The following is a 12,893-nucleotide window of genomic DNA, read 5'->3' on the forward strand; positions in this document are numbered from 1 at the left end:
AGATAAAGTGTAGCATCATGAGAGGGTAATTCCCTCTTTCTCATTGTTTTACTTGGGTTTTTTTTTAAAGCATAAAGCTGTATTTCTAAATGGCATTAGAACAGGGTTGCTTTCAGACAGAAGTTCAAATTTGCTGGTCCATGTATTTTTTTAGAAGAAAAAGAAAATCTTTAATATTGTATTTTCCCTGTATAAAGAAACATGAGGTGCAAAAGCATGCTTTTTATATGACACTGTTGTTTAATCTTTTTAGGCATTTTTTCCAAAAATCCTATCATCAATTACTTAATCTGATTTTTAAAGTTCTTAAATATCTACATTTGATATCAACATAGTGTCCATTTCGCCTATTTACTATACACTGTTCTAAAATGAATGTAAATAGTTTGTAAATATTTAAAGTAGTACCACTCAAATACAGCTTTCTTTCACACAACACATTTTCCTAATTGAATTGTATATGTAATGGGGAGGCGATTTTAATACGCAAAATGTATTCTGTGCATTTTCATGACAGAGTGCATGGTACACTGAACAAAGTATTTTCTATTGCTGCCGTTTATGAATTTCTACTAAAGAAACGTCAACTTTTATGAATAAAGTGGCGTTTATGTGTCTACTTGTGTTAATTATTTGGAATGTTAATTTCTGCATGAGCAGATTGTCCTGTAAATGATGAATCTGTCTTGTCCTAAGTTGGAGCTTCTCTGTTTCTTTTAACAACTTAAAAAAAAGATGAGAAAAAGACGTGTGTCTGGATTATATCAAAACTTTAGCCCCATCTGCTGAATGGAAATGATGAACCTGGTACCTGCTACAAGTAGGTTCTACCTTGAAACCTGGATTCTTTAAGGGGTGTGTTTTTTGTGACAGGTAGAACCTTAAGCTTAAGCCAAATAAAAGGTAAATATGCTTTTAGTTTTCCAAGTAATTTTTATTACTAAAATAGGCTTAGTTTTACCCAAAATAAATGCAACAAAATTCCTTTTTGCTTTAATGGACAACATGCTGCATTTAAACAGCAGTGTTAAGGGCTCTGAACCAGAAGGGTGTTGGTTCAGGTCCTAGGCCGAACACTACTATTGTACAGTAAGTGGCCTATATAAGTGGATCTCTGCATCATAATTAGAAATGAGAACTTTTTCCCGGTTGACTAACCTGATAACTGGAACCTGGAATTATTCAAACATGATGTCTTTGTATTAAATGCCAAAATGAAAATGCTGCAAACAAAAACAAAACAGAGAAACTGAAGCATGCAGTTGTACAAAGTCTGCATACAGTATTGTGATAGAAAAACTGAAAAAAATGCTTTGAAGCCAAGGTTAGTTTTGCCGTTCTGCTTGTCCAGCAATGTTGTGGCCTATATTCTTTATGCATTGTCTCTTCTTATTGTAAAACCTGTGGCAAAGTAAAATCATGTTACGGTAAAGTAAAAAAGCACCCTGTGATAAAGAAGAGCTTTTAAAGTGGGATTCAGGAGATATTGATCTTTCCCAATCACGCTCGGCCTGTTAGCTTTTGTGCTACAATTTGGAATAAACATTTTTTTCCTGTGTTCAAAACACAATTTCTCAGGAAATGTGCAAAGAAATTGGCATTGGATCTCTGCCATAAAACCCCCCCCAGAAGCTGACCTTCAATATAACAAAAGGTCTGAATTTCGTAAACTGTGAGTATCAATAAATGAATATTTAGAAACATCTAATGTCTCTTTTAAAGTGTTTCATATATACAGGTATGTGTGTATGCATTCACACATAAACTCTGTATTCATGGACTATATATGTAAACATGCAAACTGCCTTATTAGTACAGTATTTTGTTACTCATCAAGAGTGTAAATATACAGTATGATGCACATTTAACCAAACATACACATGTATGTTTCATGCGATTTAAAGGAAAAAGTACATGATGGTAATTGTAAATAATTTTGTGTTCCTTTTTTGCATTTTTTTCAGTTTTCCTCATTTTAACACATTTCATGTTGTTTTTGTTTTTTTTTTGCTTTTAAAGATGTATATACTGGGGAAGATGTATAGAATTCATATTTATATATTTTAGCTGGGTGGAAAATTGTCATCCACTGTATCAGTATTATTCAAAAATACAGCATGAGTTTTGTTGAGTCCTGAAAAATAATAAAACAGTTTTGAAGATTAAATTTTGATTGTCTTTTTTCATTTTGTTTCACATTCTTCACATTATAAAGCATGCCCAAAAGCAATTTAAATCAGAAATGTGAAGATTATTAATACGAGTATTGATATCTGTTGTATACTTAATATTTTCAAAGACAGTAACACTAAAATGTTATAACATGGTTTTAAATGGTATTTGGATGGAAATTTTAATAGACTAAATCTAAAATGATTATTAATTCATGTACTGTTCTCAACGTGAAAACTAGGATGTGCATCATATGCAACATAATACAAAATGTGTTACAGAACTATGATGTATCACTTTCCAGCCAAATTTCATTGCAAATACTAATCATCTTAAACAAAATACTACAATGTTTTACACTGCAGTGCTGTAGTATCAGAGCAATCCCAGATAAGTGCAGGAGCAATCCTGACTTTTAATACTCCCAGCAAATCTGTCTACAACAAGTATAAGGCTTGGTGACATAGCAAAAGTGATTAAAACATTGAATTATCAGTTAATGTAGGGGAAAATATTTGTGTTGGTAAAAAGTTTCTTTCAGATATATTTCCACACATTTGATTAATTAGAAGAAATACAATTCCTACGTGAGTGGCATTGTGGTGCTGCTGTCTCACAATTCTTGGGTTCCGGTCCAGGGTGGGACACCTTTGTGTGAGTCTTGCATGCTCTCCCAAGATTCACATGGGTTGTACTCCAAAGTGGATGGATTCTCATTTTTAATGTCAATGCTGTGTAATACAGCCTTGTCTTATTAATTATTGCAAGATTAGCCACACATAGTAGAAAATCACACAGGAGAGTCCGTACATTGAAAGTGGCTGTAAGATGCTGAAATTATGGTTCACTGTAGGCTACTGCAATTTAAAAAAACATATCATTATCTGTTTAATACAAAAACCCTGATGAGAGGAATGAAGTGCTTAGATTATGGGTTTCCTTAGCACAGTTATACGATCTGGGGGGTGAAAAAGAACAGAGCTACTATAATCTTGTATTTGTCATTGACACTCTGTGGCTCCCAACCAAATTTACCAGCTGAGAGTTTCTTCATCAATGATCAAAATATAGGGTGTCCACTATGCATTATTCAGGAATCTCTTCACTCATCAGCTTACCTACAATGCCAGGAAGTATTCTAACTAAATGTTCTGCAAAACGTTATATACTGTACATATTATAGTATAAACCAAAAGTAAAAACAAGCAATCTGTAAATTTGAACAAATGCATTACTAAGATGCACTTTTGTTACAGTTACAGTACTGTAAACACCAGAGCATCTATTCCAGTATCATGACTGGACTATCCCCTTGTGGCAGAATGGCGCAATGCAGCTGTGCTTTCATAATTATCCGTTTTCTTACCCCTTTTCCCAGTAAAGGTTTGTTGGGGAGCCAAAGCCTATCCCAGCAAGCAACGGATGAAAGGTGGGATACTCCCTAGATGGGACACCAGTCCATTGCAGGGTACACAGAAACACAAACTCCCACATTCGCCCAAGGACCAGTTTTCCAAGGAACAATTAACCTAACAATGTTTTAGAACTGTGGAAGGAACCTGGAGCACCCAGGGGAAACCCACCCAAACATGGGAGGACTATACAGACCACACATATATAGCAGCTCTGTGAGGTAGCAATGCTATCCATTATACCACTGTGCTGCCCTTGCATTAAGATATTCATCCTAATTCTCTAGTTTTCCACTACACCCTGCTAAGATCAAGGTTTTAATAGTTATATACCGCCATGAAATGTCATGTCATTTGCCAAACCGCTTTATACCTTACGGTGTCACGGGAAGCTGGGGCCTTCCAAGCAAGCAACGAGCGCAAGGCAGAGTACACCCTGAACCAGGCACCAGTCCATCGCAGGGCAAGTGCAAGACAATCATACATGGGGACAATTTGGAGGCCACGGTAAAAGCCAAGGGGGGAAATTTGGCCCAGACACCAAGCTAACTCCCTACTCTTATTGAGAAATGCCCGGGGATCTTTAATGACCACTTAGAGTCAAGACCTCAGTTTAACGTCTCATCCGAAAGACAGCGCCCACTACGGTATAGTGTCCCCACCCCTATACCAGGGCATTAAGACCCACACGCAGCCACAGCCACTGGTCCCACTAACACCACTTCCAGCAGGAACCATAGCTTCCCAGAAGGTCTCCCATCCAGGCTCACACCTGCTTAGCTTTAGTGGGCTGCCAGTTAAGAGCTGCAGGGTGATATGGCTGAACATGAAATATGTTACTGCATTATCTAAAAGATGCAAAAGCTTAAAGACAAACTACTTGTAACATTTGCTTCTAAGCTGGAATTTAATATCCATCTGGTTAGTTCACAATAGTCAAATTAAAAAAAATTTAAAAAAAAATAGTCAAAAAAAATTCAAAACATCAGTAGCAGTTTTTAAATCAGGTGTTATACTTTGCCCTGAAACTTAGCTACATAAAAATGTCAATATTCACATACTTGAACAAATATGAAAAAGCAAAAACCTTTAAGGAGATAACATTTTGAATGTTTCATAAAGTACATTTTTGTTATTTGTAATTATCTGTTGTATCTGTAACAGCTGTTTATCTTCTTAAAAGAAAAACCTTAGCAGAAACAGAAAGGTGGAAAATGTGTTTATTTTGAAGCGTTCAGTAATTTTTTAAAGCAACAGGAAAACAATAAATGATGATGCACTACTTAAGAATAATATTGGTAGAGATAACTGTAATGTTGTGCAAATCTAATTTAATTATATTGGCTATAATACCCATTGTATTTCCTATTAAAATGATCATTTTCCATGGTTAATACTGATTGGCAATAAAACACCAGTAGGATAAAAAATATTATGATGAAGAAAAACAGCATGCCTCCTAGACATTTTTTCTTTATATTCTTTTTGTTTTCATCCCTTTCATTCAGATTCTTTCCACAGAGTGACTGCTGGACAATGTTGAGTTCAGTCTCACCGACACTGTTTGAATACTGGATGCTCTGGCTAGGCTCTCCACTGTGAATTCTAATGGGGGTGCTCCAACATTCTTCATGGTAATGGGCATTCTCTCCAGTTAAATATTCACAATCTTTACAGAAATGCTGAAATTCAGAGTTTGCAGGCGCAACAGAATTACTACTCTCTAATTGTGCAGAGCTTGTGCAATCAGGAAACTGGGGTCTATATTTTAATGGAGTTGGTGCCTGCTTTCTCCATTTCTCTGGGATCTCTTCCGGATATGTCCTTTGAGAATTGGGGTAGAATTCATTGTTTTGCACCAGATTGTCTAGAAGGAAGATGGAAAGAGTTGACATGGAATGAGTGGAAGAAACTTTGAATCTCTTTACATACAGATAATGAATTATAATGGGTGTTAACTGATGCATGTATCTTTTAATACTGAACTTAAGCATGCACCTCTTATACTTACAGCTATATCAATTGATCTACTTTATTTGTCTGAATGCCTGAACTATATACTGTATGTTAAATTAATAACTACTGTATAATATAATTACATGACTAATTAGTAAGTAATGACTGTTTAAAGGTCACAAATGATGATTACACTGGGATTGACCAAACCTTAATGTGAGTTTTTATAGCTACAAGAGCTAAGTAACTGTGAGACAGATGATAAATCTTGCTTGCAGTAAGGTTTACAAACCCTAACTCCTGTGTAAGGAGATAATCAGATAATCATCTTTAAATAGACATTGTAATTTGTAAAAATGTAAGCTTATTCATGAAGTTAATTAATAGGATGAAGTGATTTAGATCATTGTGTTTACCATGTAGGTAGTAATTGATACAAATATCAAAGGTGCTTTTAGATTGGTGATTAAGTAATGAACCTAAAATAATAGGACTGTCTAAATAATAGTCAAACATTTAGAAGATAACAATATTCAATATCTTGCACTTCTCTGTTAATGGTGCATCTTAGTTCTGGGATTTTTCTTCATTGGCTTTTATAAAGAGAAGTTATTAACTGAAGGGGAGGAGGGATAACACTTCAATCTCACACAGCTGTACTTAATCACCATCATTACAAAATGAGCTATATACAGTATATCAAACACAAACAACTCCCTTCACATTTGTGGCTTGCAGCCACTCTGTTTCACCCCTTCCTCATTCTGTGGCCAGGAGGTTACCCGTTAACCAAGCAGGTTAAGCCAAACCTATCCCAAGAAATATTCCAAACATTCACAAAGCAGTTCTTTCATGTTGTTGTCCCTAGTGAATCTTTCCTCATAATGTACTTTTAATGTAGTGACCTTAGGTTGACACAATGTTTTAAAGGAGCAATTAAAACAGGATTTTGTAACTCTGTATTGTCTTCCTTGATTTCAACATATCCAAATTATATTCTATTAAAATATTTGAGAGTTTATTGCCATCTCAGATTCCAATCATGGCACCTTCAAACAGGACATTAATGTAACAATCGACTCAATCTGTTCCAAAATGATAAAACCAAAAACTAATGATCCTAATAGGACAGCAGTTATTGCAGTTAAAGGTGTTGAGGGTTGTTTGGATGAGAATTGCCTTGATGGGCCAATGACATCTTAGCTATGATTGCATTTGAGGCTCCAAAGATCATTGAAGCCTCCCTCCCTTCCATTTCTGTCACCTATCACAAACGCTGCTTACATAGGGCCTCCAGTATAGTAGATGACCCCTCCCACCCCTCCCATAAACTCTTTGCCCTCCTACCATCTGGGAAAAGATATCGCAGTGTACGGGCTAGCTCCACCAGACTCTGTAACAGCTTCTTCCCACAGGCTGTCAGGCTCCTCAACACCCTGGAATCTACTCGCACCCACTCCAATTCCAGAAACAGGGTTTAAATCCCCCCAGTGTGTTGTGTAAATTGTATTATGTATTTTCCTTGTAATTTGCACTTTGCACTATGTATATCCTGTCTACAATGTCTATGTCAGTGTCCTGTCTGTCCTGTCTGTACTTGCACCGTGGACCAGGAGGAACAATATTTCGTTCCACTGTATACTTGTACTGTATATGGCTGGAATGACAAATAAACATGACCTTGAATTTCCTGCCCTGATCAATGTCACTCTTAACATACAGTAAGCACCATTCATTGCCACACCATTCAGGGATAATGTGTGGGGCTGCAAGCAGGTTTGACTGGAGCCGTGATTGAAAGGGGGCCTGAGAGCCCGGGATAGTTGACTCTGCCCCTGCACAAAGCTTCCGTCCGGGGGGGGAGAGTCAAGAGCCTTTGTCAAGAAGACTTAAAAGACCCCAGTGAAGACTGAACTGGGACATTTGGAAAAAGGAGCTTTTGCGGGACAGACTGCAGCAGTTGGGACCCAGGAGAGGATGCTTCTTGGCTTTTTGGCAAAGATCAGATGTAGTTGTACCCAGGAGAGGACACACACAGCAGAGTCTCCCAGAGTCTGGGAGCAGTGGAGGAAGACCCCACTATCATGTTTCTCCCCCCTCTATCCCAAACTGGACTCTGGGACAAACAGGGTAGAGGGAGGGAACACTGGAGACACATTGTTTGGGACAGCCAGGACCAGAGAAGATACCTAAGGAAATTCATAGAGGACAGAACTGGAGGACTAAATAATTTTGGGACATTTGTTGAGGGTCCAATGGGATGCTTGCAGCCAGTCTGAAATGGATGTCTTTTAGAGTTGGTTTTGTATTATAATGAACTACAATGAATGTGTGTTGAGTGGACACATCGTCAAATGCTGTTACCCACTAGAAAATAAAAAGGGCACTTTAGGCTGCCAGTGTCTGTTGCTGGTGCATGCACTGGTAATTCTGGGAGATGAACAGATCACCCTTTATAATTGCTATGAATAATTCTTGTTTGAAGGGACAAGTACTGACTTAGGGGAGCTGAATACTTATGAGAAGTACATTTTATATATCTTTTCAGAAGTTTCTGCCACTCAACCTCCTTTTCTATATTATTAGTATATATATTTTTGTAAGTGCTGAGTTTGATCATTACAGTTATAATTAAAGCCACTTAATTTGAATACGTACACCTTACTTCTAATTAATCAAATATTGGCATGAGGTGAATACTTTCAAAAAGAACTACATATACTGTACATACTGTAATTTCTGATAAATGGTTATTGTTCCATTGCATGGCCTTAATTGCAGAGTTAATATAAATACCTTGGCTATTTTCATTGCATGTCTGCTTCACTTTAGCAATAATTATATTCCTGTGATATGGAGTTTTGTTTCCCATATGGAGTATTTTGCACTTACACTCACCTAGGTAGTCATTATTTAACCACTTTTTCTCCATGTTGTCCGAAACCTTTCTTCTCAAATTGTAACTCGTTCTTCTGCGTGGTCTCAAGATACGATCGGGCAGTGTATCTTTTTTTAAAAAAAAATTAAAGTCAAGTGTTATATTGCCTGGGTAAAGCTCTTACAGTTCTTATGGTCATGTAATAAACTGAAAGACTAAAGGGAATAAAAGGAGAACATCACAAGGTTCATTCTGTTAAACTTTTGTTCTTTCCAACTATATTGTACCTTGTTTAAAGTCAGCAAGATTATTTTTGACAGTCTTCAGGATTTTGGATCCTCTGCGTTCCTGACATTGGCTTTCTCCCTCATGCTTAAGAACTTTCAAAACCTGTTGTTGAAAATCTTCAAAAGTTTCAACTGTATCATCACAGATGTGACTGGAAGCACAAGAGCCCTCTTTGCGCTGAGCAGCATGAGAAACACTGCATTCTGGAACTTCACTGAGTTTCTTGCAAGCCTAAGCGTGTAAAAATATTTTATTCAAATAAATATTGTGCACACTATTGCATGTGTTAATACAGTAAAGTATCTTACATATTCCTTATGAGAAGCTGTTGAACGTTTTCTTCTTTGCTTTGTGTTAATGGCAGGAAATCAGAGCAAACTGCAACTGTCGAACTCTGACCAACAAGCATTTCCCAAGCTTTTGCTCAACTAATATATAATTAACTAATGATATAATATCCTCATCAATGCATTTAACTTTAAGTGTTTAATGCATTTAACTTAAATCTCTACAATTATATTCCTGTGTATTTATTCAGTGTATTTAACTCTAAGAAAACCGTACAACTGAGAAGGCCATATTAGAGATAAAGAAACAAGTAATAGGTTTATTCCATGCTGAAAAAAAGAAGAAAGAAAACAACGTTCTGGCCGAAACATTGTGTTTTCTTTCTTCTTTTTTTCAGCATGGAATAAACCTATTACTTGTTCCTTTGCAGCGTACGCATACTGACGCAGCTACCCACCTGAACTACTACATATTAGGGGTAGGTGAATATTGGAAAAATTAGTTGTTTTTTCTCTCCATGCGAGGATATCATCGATCTCTGCATAAAACATAAGAAGTCTAAAAACTAATTTAACATATACTGTTACACAAAATACAATGGAAGCTAAAACAAATAAAAAATTGTTAGTACACAAACCACACAACATTTGTGATATTATGCGTATAAACTATTACCTGAATGGCAGTCCCTGTTCTAGAGGAAGCTATCCTGGTAACTGGCCTTTTAACAGGTGCCTTACAGATTTTCTTTGCTATACAAGAAGAAGAAAAAAAATAACTGCAAAGCAATTCTGCTTTTTTCTAAGGATTGACTTATTTGAATCAGTATTCATTGCTTTCTACAGGAGCATTACCCAGTACCCATTTTTTTTCCCACTTAAAATAGAGAAAGCAAAAGGATGCATTTTCCCAATACATCCTCGATAAAGCCCTCTGCTGGCTCAATGAGATTACAGTTTTTCAGAACAGGTCTGTTTTTTAGATCCCACCAATAAACAACTTCAAGTAGGCATGGAGAAATTATAAATGAATTCTGATGCAATTTGAATATTTTCAAAAACTGTCACCCTTTTTGGGGACAGACAAAACTGTACGTAAAAATAAACTAATCTTAATCATGAGTTTTTATGGTTTGAGGAAGAAATGATAAAATATGAATTTGTAAATGTTCGAATTGTTCATTGTTTCTCTATAATTCGGTATTCCTGGTTTATCATTCCATTGGAAAGAACCGACATTCTTTGGCCTTACACTTTTATTTTGTAAAATAGGATATTTACTAGAAACAGAATGTTTGGTTTTAAGATTTGAGTGAGGGATCATAATCTTTGAGCTGCTTTTCTTTCTGTTCAATTATACTCTACAGGCATCCATTTTGTCATTGGTTTTAGTCTGTCCCCATTTTGTGTTCTTTCTTACCAGGTTTGCTGTCATGTGTGTCCCGAGTCCAGCCGGACAAGCTGACAGTGGAATGCCTTCTCTGAGTGCGACAATGAGCGATAGACGGTCTTGGGGAACTCAGCCCTGTCATGTTGTGGCAATTCAAAAACATGGATTATTGCAAACTATTCTTGTGACCACTGTAAAAAACAAAAGCTAAAATAAAACAAGCATTAACCTCAAGTTAATCGAGTTTTCAGACTGCTATAATACACACTGATATAGTTAATGCACTGAAAGCAAGCCGTGGCTTTAAATTAAAAAAATAAAATTTAAAAAATAATTAACCATACCATTGATAATGAATTACAGGTATAGAACAGTCTAAATCTTTTAGCAAGAGCAGGCTGATGTACATTACTATATTTCTGTGTATTGTTACTGTGGGAATTGGAAAATCAAGAATAATAAAAATTCCGAATAACTCAACACAAGATAAATGACAACATTTGTACTGAAAATACTGTACAATAGCACTTTACAACTGTAAAGACATTTCTGAATTATAATCAAACAGATTTCAGCAATGTTAAGATAAAAAAAATTACCTGTTGTAGTCGAGTCAAAACGCTGTTTCGCCTTGGGACGCACTTTCTCGGTTTTTGACAGCGTTTCCCCTACTTTATTGGGAATTTGAACTTTAAGGTTGCCGTAGTTTTCCTAAAACCACACGATTAATAAGTACCTTGCATATTTAAAAATTAAAAATCCCCTTTAAAAACAGAGAGGTTTCAGACACAATAGAGAATACAATACAACTGTATTTAAAAATGCGAATTATGATAAAATCCACGACCACTAATACAGTACCTTTGTGGATTTCATGTCTTGGAACTTCAGAGTCACCTTCGGGGTTATCTTCCGAGCGCAGCAGCCCCTACACTGAATTCAACAGACAAGAACGTCGTTTTTGTATAATGCGCTCAATAAGAAATCGCGTTTTTTAAGACAACAACTGCTAGATTAGCTAAAACCAAACATATACCCGGTCGTATATAATAAGCTTATATTTATTGCTTTAATTTAATTTTATTTCAAATTCAAATGTAAATTACTACCAGTAATTAGAATTCCGTTCTTTAGAGGCCTATATTTTTCCTCGGTTCAGTTCGCATCCACGGTATTGCATTCCGCTTTTTAAAAAAAAAAAAGTTATTTAAACAACTTGTTTTTTTGTAAAGTCGAAAATTACAAACAGCCATTAAATCAATCGCCTATTCTCGAGCACACCGCTTGCGTTTGAAAATAAACAGCCTGTGAGTGCCGCGAGGTGCGGGTAAAATGACATCACTGGGACTGTTCGTAAAGTGGAGAAAGAAATCTAAACTGATTTCAACACTGCGTTGAAATCCCTATAGTTAAACAATCATCAGACCTCCACTGGTTATAGCCTACCCGTTATAGCACCGCAGACAATTTGATAATGTCACCCAATATAGCAAAGAATTACAGAATTATAAAGCACCCCATTCCTTGATAATTATATAAATCTGAATGCTAAAAGATATTTTAAGACATGTTTTATAATATTCAGGTACCATGGGTGAAAGAATCTCTCAAATCATTTCTCTTGTATTGTTCTTGCATCTTGTTTGTGACCACGTACTGTATGTCACGGGAGCCGGTCCTGACTCCTGTGTAGTATTTAGGACCCTGTGCAGCCGGTATAATCCGGAACTCACTGGAAAAACACGGTGAGGAATGGAAGGGATGGCAAACAGGGGGCGGTGCGACAGGGATCCAGGTGCAAGGGGGGAGCGCAGGCAAACAAGTCCAAAGCAGTCCAAGGGGGAAATCCGGACACAGTCCAAAATCCAAAGCGGGGTGATCCATCCAAGATGAGACAAGAGTAAAATCCGGAACAGGAACAGGAAGTTAAAAACAGAATGCCGAGGCCAGGCACTCCGAGCCCCGGACTCAGCTTGGTCAAGACGCCAATCGGAAGCCTATGCCTGTCAGGGAGAGTTCTTTCCGGACCCTATGCAGACGACGTGTCCATGGAGTGCTGGTGGTCGGGGGAAGTGAGGCCGAGGCAAACGATCCAGGGATGAGACAAACGGGAAATCCAAAAACAGGGCAGAAGTCCAAGGCCAGGCGATCTATCCGAGACAGACGATTAAAATCAATCTGGTCGGGACCGGCAGGGGGCACTGGAACGGGAACAAGAAACAGAAACTAAAACCATAACGGAGCCAGGTGCATCCAGGTCCCAGGCTCGCATGATGAGGGAACCAATGCAGAGCTGGGATTAGCGTCAGCGTCTGGCTTTTAAGGGGGAACTGAAAAGGGGCTGGAACAGGGAACAGGTGCGGGAGATGAAACTAACAAGGTAGGGCTGGAGCGCCCTTAAGAGGAGGATCGTGACAATGCCTTTAAGGTCTATCACTTCAGGGTCCCAGAAAAGCTTCATAGTATCCAAGGTGATACCAAAGGATGAACTTTGGGCGGCGTAACTTTGG

General features: G+C 37.3%; 1 protein-coding gene across 1 annotated transcript; it reads right to left on the minus strand.

The window, feature by feature from the left end:
- Positions 1-4,915: 4,915 nt before the first annotated feature.
- On the minus strand, positions 4,916-11,259 carry LOC148822774 (uncharacterized). Its single transcript, XM_088929508.1, has 7 exons — positions 11,245-11,259; positions 10,983-11,094; positions 10,414-10,518; positions 9,670-9,746; positions 8,706-8,937; positions 8,439-8,546; positions 4,916-5,451 (listed from the first exon to the last, which is right to left on the minus strand). Exons 1-7 carry the CDS (start codon positions 11,257-11,259, stop codon positions 4,916-4,918), a joined length of 1,185 nt encoding a protein of 394 aa, XP_088785634.1.
- Positions 11,260-12,893: the final 1,634 nt, after the last annotated feature.

Source organism: Atractosteus spatula, chromosome 12, assembly GCF_055471065.1.
Source record: "Atractosteus spatula isolate fAtrSpa1 chromosome 12, fAtrSpa1.hap1, whole genome shotgun sequence".
In the NCBI taxonomy this organism is placed as follows: Eukaryota; Metazoa; Chordata; class Actinopteri; order Semionotiformes; family Lepisosteidae; genus Atractosteus; species Atractosteus spatula.